The sequence below is a fragment of the Mercenaria mercenaria genome, chromosome 9 (genome assembly GCF_021730395.1).
Source record: "Mercenaria mercenaria strain notata chromosome 9, MADL_Memer_1, whole genome shotgun sequence".
NCBI classification, from domain to species: Eukaryota; Metazoa; Mollusca; class Bivalvia; order Venerida; family Veneridae; genus Mercenaria; species Mercenaria mercenaria.
This window is the reverse complement of record NC_069369.1, coordinates 20,241,248-20,264,598: the sequence shown is the minus strand read 5'-3', so window position 1 is coordinate 20,264,598 and position 23,351 is coordinate 20,241,248. Positions and strand designations below refer to the sequence as shown.

The window sequence follows — 23,351 nt, the reverse complement described above, 5'->3', positions numbered from 1 at the left end:
CAAATAATTAAATCTACGTTCCGTTTGTTTTTTCTTCTGTCGATAGTTTGATACTTTAATTGAACACATTGCGAATAACAAAAAAAGCAGTGAGTCATTTTCGGCAAACATGTCTGCCATCATTTGCAAAGTTAGTTGAGTGGCTGCATATTTGATAAATATTACATTGCAAATAAAAATAGTAACACATTGATTCATCTTAAACAAACAATCCTGCAAGCGTTTGCTAAGTTCAGTGACTGGATATTTGATAGATACTGACCAGCTTTTCTGGGGAAGTTATTGATCAAAGATGACGGTGTGATGACAACATTTCAAGTACTGTAAAATCATTTAATTTCGTGGCCATGAAATTTCGTTGTTTTGGTCAAAACGGCAATTTCGTAGGGATATGAATTCGTGGATTTCAACTTCTGAACATAGAATGAATGGGAATTTTACTTGTTCGTTGGGATTAAATTTCGTGGATTGAGTAAACCACGAAATCGACGAAAATTAGTCCCCCACGAATATTAATGATTTCACAATATGTCATTTTTCATTCTGCAGCAAATCACCACCAGTGCAATACATAAATGATTTGTTCGATGTAGCTTGTTATTCGTATTTCAAGAAAATTGTGCATCAAACCAAACTGTTTGTGAACCGGTTTGAAACCACCAAATACCAAACCAAACCTGGTGTGTTGCTAAAGATATGCCAGCCCCTGAGGTATACTGAGCCTCCCAGTTTTTTGCCAAAGATAAGAAAATAAAGATAATAATTACAGATTTTATTACTTAGAAAGTCGGATGGTATCATAACTATGGTTGACTGCAGAGGATCGGCAGATTGCATCCTGTCCGATTGATTTTAATGCACTCACAGTAAAAATCGTTTATGGGCTTGGCTTATTTTCAGGCAGGAAGAGAAAGTAAATAAATATTCTGACCTCAGCATTAAAGTAAACAAATGGTCTGGTCTTATTTCCAGAAATGGTACCGTAGAAACTTCAAAAATATTTGCAAAGGTCAATAATTGTCATATCCTACAGTCTCCTAAATAAAGTCAGTTGAAAGAAGATATTATGACCTGATTTTTCTCCTACATACAACGGACAGAGGGAAATGATTTTTGTCTTACAGTTTTCTTAGTCGTGCCCTAAAAAGTTAGGCTCTTGTTGCTCTGACTTCAGACAAGTTGTTGAGTACATTGGTGTAAATATACCTTAATTTTATGTTTAGCTTTATTTATCTGTTATTTTTACACTAATGTTAGAGCCTTTCTCAGCGGGGATTTTATTAACATTGTGTTGTTTAACTTGTTGAAAATAGGGTAAGTGCGAGGTTGGCATGTCCTAAACGCGTTTAAACCTCCAGTTACCTTTATATAGGTAACTGACCGTTCCAAGACGGTGCCCCTATTTCCAACTTGTTTTCACTCTGTCTCATATTTTATATTACGTATGTTGTCTTGTTTGATGCTTGCATTTAACTGTCCGTGTTGTATTTTGTGTTGAGTGTGTAATATTGTTTATTGTTAGCATTTAATTAACATTGTCTTGCATAACTTGTTGAAAATAGGGTAAGTGCGAGGTTTGCATGCCCTAAAAGCGTTTAAACCCCCAGTTTCCTTTTTATAGGTTACTGACCGTTCCAAGGCGGTGCCCCTATTTTCAACTGGTTGTTTTGTCTGTCTTGTATTGTCTGTTGCGTATGTTTTCTTGTTTCTTGTAAGCGTTTTTCCTCCGCCTCACTCCCCTTATTGCCCGCTCCTTTCCCTTGCATTTACGCTACTTTTTGCATCCCCTCCCCCTTTAGTTTTAGTAAGTTTTCGTGGCTCCCCTTTGTTTTGGCAGCCGAATTCTAAGACGGTACTTCATTGTTTTTTCCTACTTGTGTGTATGCGTTTGTATGCTTGTGAGTCTATAACGGTGCCCTACTGTTTTCCTATGTGTTGCTTGTTCGTTTTTCTACGTTATTCAGTTGATCGTAGTTGTATGTTTGGTACATGAGTGTCTGCGCTATTGCGGGTTTACGTTGTAGTGCGACTGTTTCTAAAGAACATGGCATTCCCTTGTATATTCGTCCTTGTTCAACTTTTGATAAATATAAACATTCCTTGTCAAAGTCTATTGCAATTAGAGAAACCGTTAGCGAACAGCATGGATCCTGACCAGACTGCGCGGATGCGCAGGCTGGTCTGGATCCATGCTGGTCGCAAAGCCACTATGTTGGTTTTCCCATGGCACCCGGGTCTTCCCCACCATCGTCTACCATTGCTCGTGTATGTAGATTATATATCAGAACAAAATAGAGTTATGTCCCCTTTAACGCCTGAACGATACCTATTCACACTCATACTTCAGGGGAAAACCGAACTTGTCAGTTCATTTCCCCTTCATTCAGGTATACGTACCAACACACATACTAGCCGAGGTGTGGCGGAATGGAGGTAACAACAACTAGTAAATTTCTTTCCCCTTCACTGTTTATAAATTTTGAGGTTTGTAGATACTTGTTTCGTGACCTTGATCTTGATTCTTGCATCCAAGCCACCTATAAACCAAGTTATACCACTATAATCAGTTTTTTTCTCTCATTTTATGAACAAAAGTAGGGACCAAACCGTAAGGTTTGTTTGGCCCGGAGAAAGGAAAAAACGGTTGTTTTTTCTTTGATGATGAAAAAGCTGTCTGTTACATCGGTATGAATAATTTTATATCACTGACTTTATACTTTAGGTTGAATGTTCATGTAATTCTCGATGTTATATCAAAGTCGGGCTCCAAGTTTATAAAACTGAATTTAGAGGCTTGTGTCAGAAAACCTACTTTGGCATTGGTCAAGGTCAAATTTTCTCTGAGAGAAAGACCTCCATACTTTGTTTTATAACCTTAGAACCTGAACTTTGGACAAAACTGTGATAACTTACCTCCTTTTGGGAGAACATTTTGATAGTTGAACTGAGAGCGCATCCTACAAATCCAATTGCTTTCTCGGGGTCATGCATGAATCGAATTTCCAATGGGATCAAACCATCAGAACCAAGTGGAAGCGTCTGTTTTAATTGTCGGTTCTTCCAGTCCCAGAAATACAATGAATTGCCATATAAACCTGTAAAAAGGACCCGAAAGCTATTGACACTGAGAAGGTGATATTCTATGAAGAATATGCGAGCATGACATACTCTTTAACCGGCATTAATTCTTACATAAAACGAAAACAGTTTTGAATCGTCAAGATATAAAGGGAACACCAGGAGATGTTTAAACTTTGTTTTAAAAGTAGTTTCTAGAAAAAATCACGATTATTTACGGAAAAAAAGAAAAACGTACTTCTAAACTGGAATACACTGAAATGGATGCCGCTAATAAGATATATATCTATATTTCTTCTTTCACGATCGACAAAAAAGACTTACTTGTTTATCTTTATGCCATATCTATCAAAGTATGAGTCTGCATGTAACATTGTTTAAAAGAAACAGACTATTGTGCAACTGAAAGTTTGTGAATATTTTTATAAATACAAACTTTGACTAGGGAAGAAATGATTTAAATATGTGTAAAAATCATACAGAACACCTATTTATGTTGTCATTGATAAAAAACGTCTGCACATGCAGCTTTTCTCATTTCTAATATAATATAATAACATTAGTTATGTTTAACGTCACATCGACCACAGTTATATATCATACGGCATACGGAGGAATACCCTAGTGCCCATTCAAGCTTTATTTACGGCACATTTCTTCCACATGCCGGCTGGACACCTCCCCACATGAAAGAATATCAAAAGCTAGGTTTCGAGCCCACAGCCTTGAAGCGTAAGTGATTCGAAATCAGCTTCATTATTCACTCGGTCACGGTGGCTCCTTCTGCCATTGACACTATATGAGCCGCGCCATGAGAAAATCAACATAATGGGTTTGCGACCAGCATGGATCCAGACCAGCCTGCGCATCCGCACAGTCTGGTCAGGATCCATGCTGTTCGCTTTCAAAGCCTATATATAGCAATTAGAGAAACTATAAGCGAATAGCATGGATCCTGACCAGCCTACGCGAATCTGGATCCATGCTGGTCGCAAACCAAGGTTGATTTTCTCACCACGAGGCTTATATGTCACGTGTACAGTGGACAATTAAAACAACTTTTTATTTGTCCAGTACAACTGTATACGAGCTGCAACTATTTTAATACGGCGAATATTTTCTATTATACTTGTTCGCAAAAAAATGTTAAGAATGTCATCGAACTTCTAACTTTGACGTCTAGTTTATGTTTTTATATCATATGTAAGTAATAACAGTAAATTTAATCCTAATTTGTACTATCATGTTTAACCCTCATCATGCTGAACTCGTTTTACTCTGCCTTTGCGACCAGTGTAGATCATGATCAGCCTGCACATCCGTGCAGTCTGATCATGATCTGCACTGTTCGCCATTCAATCAGTATATTTTTGGTATGCACCCCTTTTAACAGTTAATGGTACTGTCTAAAATGAAAGGTGGACAAGTTCATTATAGAAATTCAGCAGGGTAAGGGTTAAAATGCAACATTTATATCATACCTTTCTCAACATCCGCTGGATTGAACCCTTGTTTGAACGTCTTTGGAGCAGCCCAACCAGTGCTAACCATGATGTTGAAATACGGCTGGTACCAGTAATCATATCCAAACTCAGCTTCTTCTCCCCTTTCCCATTTTCCTTTCATCTCAAATGTTTCTCCATCAAGGACGACAAACCCACCTGAAAACGGTTGCAGCTTTTGTTATAATGTACGTATTTCTAAGCAAAAACAATATGTTTTGAGTTATTAGTAATCATGTTAAAATCGACTTAAAGATGCTGCTGTTGTTTATGATGATGATAATGATGATGATGACGATGAAGAAGAAGTAGAAGAAAAAGAAGAAGAAGAAGATGATGATGATGATGATGATGATGATGAAGACGAAGATGATGATGATGAAGATTATGACGAAGATGATGATAATGATGATGATGATGCTCCCGTTGTTCTGTTCATGACGCTTTTTCTCGTTGGTAAAAATTATCAAGATGCCATTCCTTTTATTGATGACGATGCTGAAATGACAACGACATTAAATGGTAATAAAGATATTTGTTTATCTTATTTTGTACTAAAATTTAATATATAAACAATGGCCTACTCAGATGAAATAATTTCAGATTTTTTATTGCTTGCACGAACCTTTATTGTTGCCGTCAGAATCACCCATACAACTGATCATAATTTCTCCGCTAGCCAAACAATGTGTTGAATGAGGGACCGTCAAACCAGCTTTGTCGCGCATTTCACTGGGTTCTACCACCTGTAATTAACAAAAAACATGTTTTCCAAAATAAAACTGATAGAGATTGTTCCTTTGGAATCAATATTTGTATGGTTGGCACAGCGACCCTCTCGGCAAACGTTTTTTTAACTAAAAAAGAGGCATGCGTTGTCACATCCTATACAGCTTCCTTCGCATATAGCTCCTCCGGGAGCTATATTCGGGGCACCTTTTCGTATATAGCTCCCTTGTTAAAACTGGAACTATAAACGGAACACCTGTAGCTTTGTTAGGTATATAGCTCCTCCGTGTTTTTATGCAATATGGACAACGTAGCGTATTTAGGACATTTCGTTATGTCGCGTCTTTAAAAGACCAGATAGTGTCAAAATATTTCATACATGATGCCTTAATTCTAATGCAAGGGTCATAACTAGTACTAAACCACTTTTTGCTAGTCAATAGCAAAAATGTTGGAAGGTTTTACTAACCATAACAAGCCAGTCAGAATCCATGACTCAAGTAAACATGATTTTAAAAACGTTTCCTTTTCTTTTTAGTAATTGATGACACAAAGAGTTTGTCTCCTAATATCAATGTCAGTCACAAATGCAGTCACTAAGAAACTGTACATGCTTTTTCTTTATTTGTCTTAAAAGTAAGTAAATTTTGCCAATGAATTTACAATGATCAATCTTTTTTCTGTATTCAAATATTCCATCAGTCGTTTCTAAACTGAAGGTAAATGTTTAAAATGTAATTATAATGCAAAATATCTGAATATTTCTTCTTATTTACACCACTCCGACACCCTATCCCCAGCCAGGTAAATAAAACCCACGACCCGTATCTCTTGCAACGCAATTACATGTAGCGTAAAGTTTAGTATGTAATAAATACAAACTAAATGGGGAATATGTACAAAAACACACAACAGTATGACATAACATTTTCACAAGATGGCATACTGATCAGTTAGCAAAATAGTTTAATAGCAATTTCTTATATGTTTCTTATATGTTTGGATTCGACTGCGTGCTTCGCTGAATTTGCAATATGATGCGGCGATAGGTCTTGGGTATATTTTACTTTTCAATGGCATTGCCAGTACAATGATACGCAACTTTGCTTGCTTGCCTAAAATAATCCATAAAATGATACGGCGGGTCATTTATTCACAAAACGACATTACACAAATATCATTGTCATGGGTTGTTGCTCTATTTTGGCAGGTAGTATTATCATGTTTGTTGCAAAATAAAGACATTATTTTTTCATACAGCTGGACTGATAAAGCCTGACAAAAACAAGGGCCATGCTCACTGAACTTTAAGGTATGAAAATTGAAGAAAGAAAATGGATAATCATTGTTTCGTAGTTAATATGGTATACAAGTGTATAATGAAAAATATATGTTAACGCAAAAATACTTACATTTTGTTTTGTTTTGTTGGGTTTAACGTCGCACCGACACAATTATAGGTCATATGGTGACTTTCCAGTTTTGTTAGTGGAGGAAGACCCCAAGTGCTCTCCGTACATTATTTCATCAGGTTAGAAACACCGACCTTTCCTAAGCCAACTTGATGCCTTCCTAACATGAAAAATTCAATGCTCCACGTGAGGCTCGAACCCACATAGGTGAGGGGCAAGTTGTTCGAAGCCGGCGACCTTAACCACTTGGCCATGGGGGCCATATAATTACTTACTTAACTGACAAAGAATTCAGCCATTTAGTGTCAAGGATCTATCTTCAATAAAGATGGATCATTATTTCATTCAGCTTTTATTGATTAAGATTTCTAACAACGATTATCTATAAAGATGGAATTTTATACTGCGGTTTATCCATTCAGCTATTTATACTTTTGCTATACTCTTAGTTTTGTAGCAGAAAATACTAATAGGCCTATATCATCAAAACACATTGATGGTGGTGACACCAATTCCTGACTTCGGAAACTACCCGATAGTAGCAGAAGAGCATGAGAGGGTCTTTTTCAGGTCTACAGATTGTATGTGTAAACAAAACAGGTATAAATTATTTACATGGTGTATTTTTGGCGCATACTTGTCCGTTCCGACGTCAACAATATAGACCCTACTGCTTCCCAAACACGGCATAATCAGTCGGTTACGAGACTTAGATGCGTCATCGTGACAGCTGGAACAAGCATTCCACCCGGTGTGGTGTACCTCGTCCTGGTTATATTTTAAGGGCATTCTGTGTATTATCTGGAAATGAAATACAAAAATATCACGTGAATGCAGGGTGTCTCTGCATTCAAGTATTTCATGTATAGAAGGAATTATCGCATTAATCTTAGTTAGTGTATTGCTTTGAATTATGTCAGGCGCGTATTGTGGCATACTAAGTTACTCTGCTGAGTAACATTTGAAATCAAAGTCTAACATGAACCGTAGATATTCCAAGAAAACTTTGCAGCACGCCAGCATTTTCTTTGGCAATCCTAATTAATTTTATGGACCGGAAACTACTTTATCATGAAGATAGTGAAAAAAAATCTGTTTTAGCAACTGTGACCTTGACCTTGACCCTAAGGCATCAAAATGACTTTTTATTACAAATTAATAGGCCCTGATCGGGAGCTGAAACACACCATCTGTTCCACAGCACAGAAGGTAACTTGGGCTAAACGAACTAGACCACTGCGCCACGGTAAAATTTTCTAAACATGAAGATTAATAAATTAGGCCAGCTTAGTAAATATTTCACAATATTGTCAGTTATATGTTGATAGCTACTGCAGACTCAGTAGAATTATCGCCAGAATGGTATCATCTGTTTATAGTATCGTAACACAAATGTTTTACCACAATTACAACAAAAGAATGCTACATCAGAAAATTTTGACTGAAAAATTTAAGTCATCTTATAATACTTAAGGGGACGCATATTGCTACATTCACAGTTCATACAGCAATGCGGAAGGGGCATATTCAAGAAATCGATGGTGGAAAATAAAAACATATTCCTAAACTGATATAATAACTGATTGACCCCCTTAAATAATCAGTATTTTGTGATAAGGATGTGGTACTATGAATGTAATAGGAAAACAGAGGTGTTTGTGAAGTACATTCAACACAAAATATTAAGCTTTTGTATAAGGTAAAAAACAGGTTTTTACAATAACTGTTCCAATAATTTGAAGATGAGATTTCTTTCTAACACATCACAGTTTGCTTAAACATGTAAAATTAACGCCAGTTCAGTTCATCTCGGATGGACGCCATATTCTCATTGATAAATAATGTTAAACAAAAAAATCAGAGTGGATTAGCATTGGCAAGGCAAACATACATTCTACACAATGAATACTTAGAAAGATATCTAAATGCTAACAGGTCAGGCGGGTTAATGCATAAAGTCGATCACATTAAATTGCATCTTGAAAAGGTGGTTAATTTTAGTTTGTTTACATGGTTTTAATTTTCCACGACTTCTCGGCGATTCACTGCAAATGTATTATGCGCCGACGAAAGTAACCTAATAAACAACGGGAGACAACTTAGGTGTCAGCACGTGTATCGATTTTTAAAAAACATGTCGTGATTATAATTTTTTCAAAATTGAATCCTATTCAGAATTCGTCTTAATATTAGAAATATAATTTCTGTGGACATTTGTCAAAAAATATTACCTTACATTGACATACTTTGCGCATCAAACTGTTTCCCTTCAGTTGTGAGGCACTTCCGTTATACTTTTGACAACAATAACAAACAACAAAATGATCAATAAGTCATATAACCGACTGCTTACTTAAATCATGTAAGTAAAGTTTGTTGTTACAACTTATACATGTTCGTTACGTTATGAAATAGTTTATCTTGACTGCATAATCCATTACTACGTTTACATAAAATATCATTTACAACTTATTTGACCCCATTTTTTACGTGAATGACAGCATTCGTGCAACTTGTGCAAACAGAGTATGAAAAGTATGGTGGAAATTCAAGACAAATTATAAATGACATTAAAATGAGGATAATTATATTCGTCCAGTTTTGATCATTGACATTCCTGCTGTGTATTAAGTAACTTTTGTGAACAAGATTAGAAGTTGCTTTTGCACATATAACATGATTGGACCTGAACCAAATTAATACCTTATTTCAGGGATTTTAATGACAGTACATTTCAAATTTGTTGAATGTGTTTGATATTTAGTGCATTGAATTCATGAATACCAAGTTAAAAATTAATAAAGGCAACATTCTAGGCCTTTTTTAAGCCACTAGACTTCTGTAATGATAAATGTTTAATGTATTAAGTGGAATATACTCTTTTAGTTTTGTAATGTGGCATTCTTGAACCACCGTTACTTTACTTATGAAACTTACTTTTGTAACAAACTAAATATGTGTTTTAGCTCACATTTGCCAAATGAAAGCAAGACAGTGAACTTATTTCACATTCTTTCTTAAATTAGAATCATGTAGGACATTGATAAATGTTTGGACAAATGAAGCACTATTTTTTCGCACCAAAAAGTCCTTAATGTTGACTTTGAATGTACACAATAAGTCTTATGTATTCAACCAATAACTTTCTTGTTCAGTTTTACTCATTTTATTTTAGGACAATCCTTTGTGTACTTATAACAGTTGAAACAGTATTCATTTCATTTACCAAACCTTTTTTGCACGGTAAATTTTATAATCCCTGCCCCACTTTTTCTAATTTCAAAGTATGCGTCCCCTTAAAGGGGTATATTCCCCTTAATACATTAAACATTTATCGTTACAGAGTCTAGTGGCTTACAATAAGGCCTAGAAATGTTGCCATTATTAATTTAACTTGGTATTCATGAACTACAATGCACTTAAATATCAAAACACATTCAACAAACTTTTGAAAATGTATTGCCTTAAAAATCCCTAAAATAAGGTATGAAATTTGGGTTTGATTGGTCCAATCAATGTGTATATTGCAAAAGCATCATTCTAATTTTGTTCACAAAAGTAACAAAAGACAGCAGATGTCAATGATCAAACTGGACGAATATACAGTTACCTCACTTTAATGTCATTTATAATTTGTCCTTGAATTCTCCACCATACTTTCAAACTGTTTGCACGAAATGCGTCATTTCACGTAAAAACGGGGTCAATAAGTTTGTAAATCAATGTCATCTAAACCGTAATTAATGGATTATGCAGTTCACAGAAAACTTTATTCAAACGTAACGAACATGTATAATGTTGTAACAACAACTTTACTTAACTGATTTAAGTAGCAGTCGTTTTAAGTTTACTTTAATTGATTCATTTTGTGTTTTGTATTTGTTGTCAAAAAGTATAACGGAAAGTGCCTCACAACTGAAGCGGAAACCAGTTTGATGCGCAAGTAGTTCCACTGTAAGTAATATTTTTGACAAATGTCCACAGAAAATTATAATTTCCGAATATTAAAGACGAATATCTAATAGGAATCATTATTTGATAAGAAATTATAATCATCGACATGTTTTTTAAAATCGTACACGTGCTGACACCTACAGTTGTCTCCCGTTGTTATTAGAGTTACCTTCGTCCGGCGCAGTATACATTGCAGTTAATCGCCGGAAGTCGTGGGAAAATTAAAAACCATGTAAACAAACTAAAATACCACCTTTTCAAGATGAATTCAAGTGTCGACATTATGCATTTAACCGCCTGACCTGTGTAGCAATCTTAGATATCTGTTCAAAGGTATTCATGTGTGAAGATGTTTGTTATGCCACTGCAATCCAATCCCACTCTGATTTTTTATTTACAATTTTTTATCAATGAAAATATGGCGTCCATCCCGAGATGAACAGACGTGGCATTAAATTTTACATGTTTAAAGCATCCAGGTGTGTTAGAAAGAAAATCTCATCCCTCAAACTATTTGGAACACTGTTATTGTAAAAAACCTGTTTATCCTTATACAAAAGCTTAATATTTTGTGTTGATGTACTTTCACAAAGACCTCTGTTTTCCTATACATTCATAGTACCACATCCTTATCACAAATACTGAATATTACAGGTGTCCATTAGTAATTATCAGTTTAGGAATATGTTTTTGTTTTCCCACCATCGATTACTTGAATATGCACCCCTTCCGCATTGCTGTATGAACTGTGAATGTAGCAATATGCGTCCCCTTAATCAAGTTTTGTTTGCTGTTCAAATTACTGTATAGATTTAACAGTCCATGTAATCACATGCTTCAAATCACATCGATGTGGGTTCGAGCCTCACTCGGGGCATTAAATTCTTAATGTGAGGAAGCCATCTAGCTGGCTTACGGAAGGTCGGTGGTTCTACCCAGGTGCCCGCTCGTGATGAAATAATGCACGGAGGGGCACCTGGGGTCTTCCTCCACCATTAAAGCTGGAAAGTCGTCATATGACCTATCATGTGTCGGCGCGACGTTAAATCCAACCAAAAAAAATGTAATCACATGCGCTGGCATCGTAACTTAAATACAACTCAATGCAAAAAGTATCTAAAAAACCGTGGAAAATGATCCCACGAAACTGATTTTAAAATTTATATAGAACGCCACAAGTTAGTCCCTGTTGTTTTATTTTGTATTTGCTAGGATTTTATTACTTGATAATATATGGACATAATTTGTAGTGTCATCATAGATGTGAAACAAAACGGAAAAAGACTAGATAACTGCGTCCGGATAATATAAGCAGACAGCCTCAATAGTGTAAATGTAATGAAAGTTTAGCTTTTTAGATATAAAAATTCAAAAGGCTGCAGGAAAAACAGCGTCGTGTTGCAGTTCGCGAAGAGTAGCAGATTGAGTTTCCCGTCAAAAATCTTTCGGTCAGACGTGTTGAAACCAATGGTGACTCAAGACTCTCTGTTAGATGTTTACATTTACCACTGTTATATTACACACGACATAATTAAAGTTTTTTATACGAATACAAAATTGACGATTATATATACTTGTAGTGCGCTTTAAGTTTTTCAACTTTAAATATATCCATAATATTTGTGTCAAATAATTATGTCATGCATTGTAGATAACAAATACAAACTTTCGCTACTTAATACAAGTGACTGCTTAATACAGGTGATCGCGAAGTCGGGGTTTACTGTATACCTCTATCGCAGTCCAATACAGGTGGTCGCGAAGGCGGGGTTTACTGTATACCTCTATCGCAGTCCACTTCATGTGGTCGCGAAGGCAGGGTTTACGGTATACCTCTTTCGCAGTCCAATACAGGTGATCGCGAAGGCGGGGTTTACGGTATACCTCTATTGCAGTCCAATACAGACAATCGGGAAGGCGGGGTTTACTGTATACCTCTATCGCAGTCCAATACAGGCGATGGCGAAGGCGCGGTTTACGGTATACCTCTATCGCAGTCCAATACAGGCAATCGCGAAGGCGGGGTTTACGGTATACCTCTATCGCAGTCCAATACAGGCGACCCCGAAGGCGGGGTTTACGGTATACCTCTATCGCAGTCCAATACAGGCAGTAGCGAAGGCAGGGTTTATGGTATACCTATGTCGCAGTCCAATACAGGTGATCGCGAAGGCGGGGTTTACGGTATATCTCTATCGCAGTCCAATACAGGCGATCGCGAAGACGGGGTTTACGGTATACCTCTATTGCAGTCCAATACAGGCGACCGCGAAGGTGGGATTTACGGTATACCTCTATCGCAGTCCAATACAGGCGGTCGCGAAGGCGGGGTTTACTGCATACCTCTATCGCAGTCCAATACAGGTGATCGCGAAGGCAGGGTTTACGGTATACCTCTATCGCAGTCCAATACAAGCGATCGCGAAGGTGGGGTTTACTGCATACCTCTATCGCAGTCCAACACAGGCGATCGCAAAGGCGGGGTTTACAGCATACCTCTATCGCAGTCCAATACAGAGGATCGCGAAGGCGGGGTTTACTGCATACCTCTATCGCAGTCCAATACAGGTGATCGCGAAGGCAGGGTTTACTGTATACCTCTTTCGCAGCCCAATACAGGTGATCGCGAAGGCAGGGTTTACTGTATACCTCAATCACAGTCCAATACATGTAATCGCGGAGGCAGGGTTTACTGTATACATCTATCGCAGTCCAATGGACTATATTCTTATTATAAATAAGCAAAAGTGGTGTCGTAGGGAAAGGGAAATCATAGGATTTCTATGACAGGGACTATGTCAGAATTCACGAGACAGGGTAGCTCTCAATATTAACTGATCTAAATCTAGTGTTCTATTTTCAGTACCAAATATTTCATTAATAATATTATTCATAATGTTTTTACTACCCCGAATGATTTAAAATTAAAAAAACAAAAACAATCGTGGCCATGTAACCCTCAGAAAATCATATCAGTATATGAAGCTACAGTTCTTATTGTAATGTTTAACGATGTATGTTACAACAAAAAGCAGGCTGTAAATTTGAAATTCTGAATAAAATTCTTTTAATCCGATCGCCACACTGCCGACAGTTTGTATTTTCAAACAAATGTTGTATGCTAACATGACATTTGTGACTTGTACCGCTACACTAACATATAGTAGTCTTTAATTTCTCCTAGTTATGTTGGATATAAATCCACTAAAAGACATGTTTAAAACATGGTGAAATATTTGCTATAAGATAGTAAGAAAAATGGTCAAAATTTCGGTATAGTAAGCTTGAATTATTACCTTTGAATAATTTTCAGATTTAGGATCAACGTTAACTGTAGCAAGATAATCTGGTCTTGGATTTTCGGTCTGGGGAGGAATAATGCACGGTATGTAGACTATCTCTTCTCTCGGGCCGTTCTTCATGGCGTCCATAGGCGAGGCATAGCCTGGTCCCTTACCACAACAAGCTGCAAATATATAAATAGAATATAACATATACGTGGAATCTGAAAGTTAACGCTGGTCCCTAACAACAGCAACATGAACTATGAAAGTTAACGCTGGTTCCTAACCACGGCACATGGGGTATGGAAGTTAACGCTGGTCTCTAACCAAGGCAAATGGAATATGAAAGTAAATGCTGGTCCCTTATCACAGCAACATGGAATATGAAAGTAAATGCTGGTTCCTAACCACAGCAACATGGAATATGAAACTTAACGCTGATCCCTAACCACAGCAACATGGAATATGAAAGTAAAAGCTGATCCCTAACCACAGCAACATGGAATATGAAAGTTAACGCTGGTCCCTAACCACAGCAACATGGAATATGAAAGTTAACGCTGATCCCTAACCACAGCAACATGGAATATGAAAGTTAACGCTGGTCCCTTATCACAGCAACATGGAATATGAAACTTAACGCTGGTCCCTAACCACAGCAACATGGAATATGAAAGTTAACGCTGGTCCCTTATCACAGCAACATGGAATATGAAAGTTAACGCTGGTCCCTAACAACAGCAACATGGAATATGAAAGTTAACGCTGGTCCCTAATCACAAGAACATGGGGTATGAAAGTTAACGGTGGTCCCTAATCACAAGAACATGGGGTATGAAAGTTAACGCTGGTCCCTAACCACGGCAAATGGAATATGAAAGTTAACTCTGGTCCCTTATCACAGCAACATGGAATATGAAAGTAAACGCTAGTCCCTAACAACAGCAACATGGAATTTGAAAGTTAACGCTGATCCCTAACCACGGCACATGGAATATGAAAGTTAACGCTGGTCCCTAACCACGGCACATGGAATGTGAAAGTTATCGCTGGTCCCTAACCACGGCGCATGGAATATGAAAGTTAACTCTGGTCCCTTATCACAGCAACATGGAATATGAAAGTAAACGCAAGTCCCTAACAACAGCAACATGGAATATGAAAGTTAACGCTGATCCCTAACCACGGCACATGGAATATGAAAGTTAACGCTGGTCCCTAACCACGGCACATGGAATGTGAAAGTTATCGCTGGTCCCTAACCACGGCGCATGGAATATGAAAGTTAACGCTGATCCCTAACCACGGCACATGGAATGTGAAAGTTAACGCTGGTCCCTTATCACAGCAACATGGAATACTAAAGTTAATTCTGATCCCTAACCGCAGCAGCATGGAATATGTAAATTAACGTTGTTCACTTACCACAACAATATGCAAATATTTTCATGGAATATGAAAGTTAACGCTGTTTATGTTAGGATTTAATTTTTTCACTGCTCGTAGGTGCCGTGGAGCGGTAACGATGCTTTGCTGAGTTACCGCAAAACAGTTACACGAGAGTCAGTAATTTCCACCCAGAATTACATCCGGCGATAAATTATTTTCCTGCATACCGTTTTTACAAAAATATAAGCAGAAATAAATAATTAGCTGTCTAATGACAGCGCGCTCGGTTATTTGAAGCAATTCCACCTTATAATAGTAAACCTGGCTCAAAATAGTTACTTCATGATAACGAAGACTTATGGATAGTTTTAAAGTACACATGTATTTAATACCGTAGTTTCAGGAAAATTTGCATACTTGTTTTATTTTCACCTTTTTGCGCGAAAACGGGATTTAATATTGCTAAAATGTTACCCCGATTTATTAAACCTGCATCTAATGATGCCAAAGATGTGTGTAGAATTTGAAAGTGTTAATATTAGTCTAGTAGTTTCTGAGTAACTTACTCATCTGCAACAAAACGCTCATATATCTGTTAAAAAGGGACAAATTTTGCCAAAATAAAAACTAGAATTAACTTGTTGAGAGGGATTCTCTTGATGCAACAAATATGACTTGTGTGAAGTATGAAAGCATTTTGTCCAGTAGCTTTTGAGAAATCTACTTGCATGAAACACTTTAACCAAGTTTTTTTAAAACATATTTAATAATAATAAGACAAAATTATGTAACTTGACATGTAAGGTCAGCCCAAAGGGATGATTTCAAAGAGATGTGTGAAGGTCGGCTTACAAAATTTAAATTTAATATCGGTTCAAAATTGAGCATGGTGTTGACTGTATAAAGCAAAATTAAAGTCAGTATAACTGACACGAGTTAATCATCAAGAGACAATATAATGATTACCCAAACATATGTCCCTCTATACGGTTCCATAAACAGGGTGATTACACTATTTTAAAGTCTGGGTTATTGTGGATTTCCAGACTCTTCTATTTGTTCTTGGTTTAACATGAAAGTGCAGGAACCTCCAATGATGCTTTAAATATGAAGCTCCCTGAGAACAGGGTAGAACCTACAGATAGATCTTATTGAAAAAAAAAATCCCTGTATAATAAATTATTACCAGTTTGGACATATGATAATTGAAGGATTTACATAAACATAGTGGATTTAAAAATTATCTTTGATTACAGGATATATATATATATATTATATATATATTACAAGTGTTGATGAGCTACAGCTATATTTTATTCATTATTGTAAAAAAGTCAAATGATATTTATTTTAATAAGTTACATTTCAAAGAAATGAAGCACTTGGTTATTCACATAACTCTGATATAAATAGCCGTCATTTTCAAAATTGTCATCCAAAATAAGTACGGATGAGATACAGCTGTCCAAATATTTATTGCTGCAAAAGAAATCATCTCATTTTTTGATTAAACCACGTTAACAATTTGTTTCAAGAGATTTCTAGTTTTATCAAGATGGTGCCATTTTAAAACGAATTTCTTAAATTACGTTTAAATGATACCATTTAAATGCTGCTTTTAGTCCTTATTAAATTAAACATGCTCTATTTTCGTGCAAGTTGGGGATTTGGGATGTAACAATTTATTTGTATCAGGATGGCTTCCTATTAGATGTTACACATACAATGTTTCCGAGATGGAGAGTCACAGAAAATGAACTGGAAAAAAGCATCATTGTACGCACAAGTATGTAATTGTTCTGTTTTCAAAATTTAAATGTTTATAAAATTCATATCTAAAATGATATGTTTTGGTATCACAATTCATTTAAAGTTTTGCAACCTGTATTCAAGGACGAAACCCTATCTGACTGCACAAAACGAGAATGAACATATACAGTTTCAAACCTCTGACAGTAACAAACTTATAATGCTCTACTTTAAATTGTTGTTGTGGTGTCTGAACATTTTAGCTGTCTTCCTTGGACCTAATATCAAACAATTTTTTAGACATCTCACAATATCAGATCTCGTTAAATGTCCTTCGACATACTTTTCTATGCGTAGGTCTGTGAAACAATGACAAAATAGTAAACATACATCTATAGCCAAGATGATATTACGTGTATTTGCATGATAGCAAGAAGTTTCGCATCTATAAATTGGTATGTCATATCATAAAAAAATAAAATAAAAAATAAAGTTAGAGTATCTTCTACAAATGTACTATGTAAACAGTAAACATCACTACACCATCAGTGGGACAAAGGCTTTTGCAGGTATATGCATGTGCCGGTATGCATGTGTCCCCTTCTCTCCCACCCCATGTCACCCAACAAAAAAAAAACAACAGAAACTAAAAACGATTGACAGTTAACTCTCATACATTAATGGCTACTATTTCATCTCTTTAATATTTCCCTTTAAAGACATTTCTTATCCAGCAAATTATACGGTCGTTTAGTTTGGTAAGATATACTGAAGCCGTATTATATATAAAGGCTCATAATGCCTTTGTTTAAAATGTGGCTTTCGGTGACCATTCATGTGACCTACTGACCTATTTTTTAAATATTTTAGCATCAGTTTGACATTTGAAACATGTAGCTCATATTACTCAGGTGAGCGTTCCAGGGTCATCATGACCCTCTTGTTAAATAAATCGGAATAATTTGAACAATCTTGGTCGCACAAGGACCGTTTGTGTATCACACAAGAATTCTTTTAAGTTATGACTACTTATATATATAAGGAAAAATGACCACGCCTCCTGGCGGCCATGTCTTTTGACAAATCGAAATAATTTGAAGAATCTTGGTAGTAGGTTACATAAGGACCATCTGTGTGAAATTATTTCAAAACCAAACCAGCGGTTTAGGAGGAGATGTCGTTTGAAGATTCTTCTATTTTTAGCTCTGGTGGCCCCTATGTTCAGCCAGGTGGTACCGTTGGAACAACTTTGATAGAGAACCACACAAGGAATATCCAGCCAAAATCTGATTAAAATGCATTTAGTGGTTTCGGTTGAGATGTCGTTTAAAGAAATTATTGACGACGAAAGGACGCACGCACGCACGCATGACGGACACAGCGTGCTCAGGTGATTAGAAATGCAACAAGATTGATAAATTTGTAATTTGCTTAAAGGCAGAATTCAGTGCTATTTATTATACTAGTAATGTGGCATTTTTTAATCAAAGTTGAAAATTCCGAAGTGACTAATGAGGCATTATACATTCAAGAAATGTATAAAAATGTAAAAAGTTTAACACTTTGATGGTAGTATCTGTATCTGGTGAAAAAGTCAGCCTTATCTTCAGCTACAAATGTTGTTAATGTCTCTTTAAGCATTTTACCTTCCTCCTACAGTGCATAAATGGCTTTAAATTTACAATAAATAAAATAATAGTAAATTGACTTGAAATACGAGACATGTTTTTACACTCCAATCAATAATTGCGCGCGCGCACCAGGAAGATAAAAGAAATTACGCCGTAAGAAATAGATACTAGCTGGAAGGCACAAAAATAAGTAGGTATGTTTCCAGTCTCCCGACCTACCTTAGTTAAATTTTTGTTTGGTGACGATCGAAATTTTTGAACGAAAATTATACCTAGCCACAAAATCCGAAATGACGGTATTTAAACCATGTTTTCCGTTTCTTTACATTGCTTAGCGACATATCTAGTCCGTAAACAAGAAAGAAAAATCGTCGACCGGGGTTCTTCTAGCTGTCCCACGGGACCAAATATCGGCTCTGTTACCAATGCTATATTGACTCTATTTTCACAATTCCAAGAAAAAAGTACCCAAAACAATAAGAAAATTACCAACTGAAATGCATTTTTAATGATCCAAAGAAAATTTTGGCGTAAAATAAGGTGTTTCGCCTTAGTGAAATCAAACAAATTTTTTAACAAACCGATCGGTTACTATTTTTAGTAACATGGCACTTCGGTAAAAGTTAAAAAATGATTTTGCTGGTATACCGTATATGTTTGTAAATAAAAACATTTGAAAACATACCAACATATTAACAATTATTGAATAAAGAAACAAAAACTTGTTGAAAAAGTTCTAACATGATTAAAATCTAATGCCCCGGATTTTTACCTTCTTTTCATTATGGTGACAGCAATCCCGAAAATGCTAATTACGTGTAAAAGACAGACTAGAAAATAACAAATTTCATTTTGATCATAATGCATACATTAACAGTCACAATAATAACCAGGTGACCGCTTTGATTTATTCTGATTGGCCTACCTACTGACTGTAATGTAATTTTTCGACAAAGGGACCAGGAACCAAACATAGTCTGGTTTGGCCCTACGAGTTAAAAAATTGTCATTCAAAATTAATGAACAGTGTGTTCGCTTAGTAAGTTAGTTAAGATTTAATGTTATGTAACAGCTTAAATAATATTTTTAACGAAATAGTTTGATTTCTCATTAATCATTTATAAAAATTTATTATGAACTCACAACTGACAATGATGATGCTTAATTCAACCAAAAATATGAACAAATAGTCTCCTCTGTGTTTTTAATAACAATGCAAACATCAGTAACTCCATCCCACATTATTAGGACTTTTTAAGAATCATTATATAGTCTTTGATGGACAGGACAGACGGGCGGACGGACGGTTCAAACACTGTATGCTTCCCAGGTCTTCGACATCGGGGAAATAAACATTATATGAACAGGTTTATTCTGTACAAGCTGTACCACTTACAAAAAAACAAGTTTCATTGTTAATGTTTTGGTCCTTGTTTGCAATGAATTAAAGTAATCTGAATACAAAATTTCGTTTTATTCATTAAATTGTTATGAACATAAACTTATTTTAAATTTGTATTTTTGTTTTCAGTTTGTAATAAAAACAAAACAAACTTACCCATAATTTGATCTTTATTCCTGCAGTGTTTGTCCCACACTCGCAATTTCAGTTATAGTTAGTCCCCGACCTTGGACAAGTTTATTTTTGGAGGGATAGCACGGTATTTATTGAATAAGCTATGGAAGGCCGGTGCGCCATGCTAAATGCAAAATGATATTTGCTTAACGCTTAAAGTAAAATATTGACTGCAAAAAGAGTATTGTCAAATAATAAAAGCTAATTGCTAATTGCGAAATGCGAAACAATTAATGCCGGTTGCTTAATGCTAAGTGCTTATTCAAATAAAGGGCTGGATATATTAATAGATAAATGCATCCTTTAAACAGTCTTTGGCCTTCATTTGTCTTTGTTTTTTTGCTAAAGGTACTCGGGATAAATTGTTTCGGTCCCATGTTCCCATGACTGACGCTAGACGGCATAACGGTGCGCTGGAAAAGATATCACCAGAAATCAAGCACATATTTGATCGATATCGTCAAGGACGTACATACAAATCCCTGATAACGTAGAGATAGGCCCTAAAATTTTCAATGATAGAATTACATTAAATAAAGTCTAGAAATTAATTTCCAAGTCCTTGAAATAACCAAAAATGATTTCACAAATGTGAAGTTTATGATAGTTTTGTTAATATCAATAACAGAAGTTTTAATTTTTAATTTAAAGTTGTGATCCGCAAAGAATGACAACTCTTGCCTTAGGCTAGTACTTATAAGTAGAGATCTATTAGTTTACTTCCCTTGCAATTACACAATTGAGTGGAAAATGAAAACTGTTTAAGACACAATATCATACTTTTTTGCACAACAAAATCATTACGGATTTATTTAATTTGTGTTTGATTTACCCCTCAAGACATGGTTCCTATGATTCTGTCAACTTACATATGGTAAAAAATTAACTTTTAACAAGCCAATAATAAAACGAAGTACCAGTAGGTAAATAATAGTGCAGATAATACAGTTTTGCTTGTATCAAAATGTCACAATAGATCCACTTTTGTAATACAGAACACCTGGTAGGATTAGTAAAGGTGCAATTATATTGATCTCTATTTCCTATGCCTAGATAACGTATTAGAACCGAATTAATATATCTAAAACAGTGATATAACCATGCATAAAATCATTGTTTGTCGTTAAAATGCGTATTATTATACCACTCGCGATTAAATTACCGCCGACACGCTAAAAACGACGTCGTGGTTACCGCGCAAAGTTAACAGATTTTATTTTGAATGTACGTAATTCTGAGCATTTTTTTTATTTGAACTATTTTTAAACAGCGATTATTTGCCGAAATTTTTTAATGACTCTTTCGTTTTGAATAATGATCAATATTTTGCGGCTTTTATGTAGCTGTATTGAAACCATTATGCGGAATGTAAGAAAATGGTTGATGGTAACTGACGTTATTGGGAATATAGTATGGTGAAAGGTTACTTATTCCGAACATTTTCAAATAAAAATTGCGCAGTTTGATTTGTAATATCTATTTTTCCGTTTCCATTGATAATTTGGTACTTAGAAAACTATATTCTTAAATTGTGATGTTTTAATTAAATTAATGTTGCCATGGAGACTGATAACAAATTGATAATACATTGAAAAGTGTTAAAGGTCTACATTGCTTAATTTCTTTTTATATATAAAGCAGATGAAGCAGCTTTCCAAATAGATATTGTGCATACTTACATGAATAGAAAGGCGCAACTTTTCATATTGTAAATGAACTGTTATAAGGGGAGGTAATAAAAACAATAGACTCAATAAAACATTCTAGTATATTCAGCAATATTCAAACCTTTGACAAATATTAAATAAAGTAATAGGATTTAACATTAATAAGAAATCGATGTATTTTATGTTCAGAACTGAAAATGTGGCAGCCGCAATTTAAACTCTTTATCCGTATTTCCCTTCTTCTTTCAATATAGAATACCTTTGGAGAGTTATTACTCCAAACCTGGATGAAATTGTTCTTGAAGGGACAGAGATAAACGAACTTGAGACTGTAGCAGCTAAAACATTAGGTTATACGAAATAAATAAAATGCTACGTTCAACTAATTTGAATTTACCCTGGTAACTAGGTATACTTCCTCCTTAATGCATTTTTCTTACGTTACAGAACACCCCCATAAACAGGAATAGTCTATATTTCAAAGTGCAGAAAAGGCAGAGAATAACAATGCACTGTTTGCATATTATATTCTCTGGTTGAGGTAATTTAAGATTTATTATTCGTCAATGTCTTGGCTTTTTATAGTTAATTAGGTACATCTATTTGTCACTGCATGTAAAATACATACAGCTACTTTGAAGATAAATATCAAAACGGTCGTTCTTCACGGTAATATGGTTTCAAAGTACGGGAAAATGTGGGCCAACATGCTGATTTTTTGGGGTTTTTTTGTTTTCAGTTTAAGGATTAAAGATTCGTGTACACAGAAAGTTTAAATGCACGTTCTCTTGTTTCAGGAACTGATCAGTATCAAAATGGCTTAAACAAAATCTGATTTAATATGAAAAAATAATATCTTCACCTATAAGTTACGAAAGACCGGTGGTGACTTCGAACTTCATACTTCACATATCGTCAACTCCCCGCAGTTTGCGACTATCATCGATTCGCGGCCATCTTTAATTTCACGTGATCTCCAAAGTAATCGTTGTTTGCACATGCGCGACCGTGGGAATGTTTTGGTTAGAGGTTACTCTACTGTGACGGCATAAATATTGACAAAAATCATGCGGTTTAAGCAGGTAAGAGTAAAAAAACTATTTTTTCTATAAAATTACCTTATTTCCTTATTCCCAAAATTTCCTTATTTTTAAAATCCATTTTAAAGCTAAAAAATCAAGATTCTCCCACTATTCTCCTTCGTCTGCATTCGTAGTAAAACTGACCTACTTACAGTGGCGCCACCTATAATGAATTAGGCCAAGCAAATTTCTATTGTTAAATTTTCAATCCCTATATTTTTATCAATTCTTATTGATTTTTTTTTCTATTTTAAGGCCACCCCACAGCCAGTTAGGAAAAAATACAGGCTATATTCAC

At 35.5% G+C, this 23,351-nt stretch overlaps 1 protein-coding gene across 3 annotated transcripts; it reads right to left on the bottom strand.

The window, feature by feature from the left end:
* Positions 1-2,814: 2,814 nt before the first annotated feature.
* LOC123546640 (methanethiol oxidase-like) lies at positions 2,815-22,981 on the bottom strand. Of its 3 annotated transcripts, none has more exons than XM_053550958.1 (6): positions 22,834-22,981; positions 13,972-14,141; positions 7,337-7,522; positions 5,206-5,326; positions 4,560-4,739; positions 2,815-3,095 (listed from the first exon to the last, which is right to left on the bottom strand). In XM_053550958.1, the coding sequence occupies exons 2-6, from the start codon at positions 14,104-14,106 to the stop codon at positions 2,830-2,832; spliced, it is 888 nt and encodes a 295-aa protein (XP_053406933.1). In that variant the 5' UTR covers positions 14,107-14,141; positions 22,834-22,981; the 3' UTR covers positions 2,815-2,829. The 3 variants fall into 3 exon arrangements, with proteins under 3 accessions (XP_053406933.1, XP_053406932.1, XP_053406934.1); XM_053550957.1 differs by lacking the exon at positions 22,834-22,981 and adding an exon at positions 20,287-20,428; XM_053550959.1 differs by lacking the exons at positions 7,337-7,522; positions 22,834-22,981 and adding an exon at positions 20,287-20,428.
* Positions 22,982-23,351: the final 370 nt, after the last annotated feature.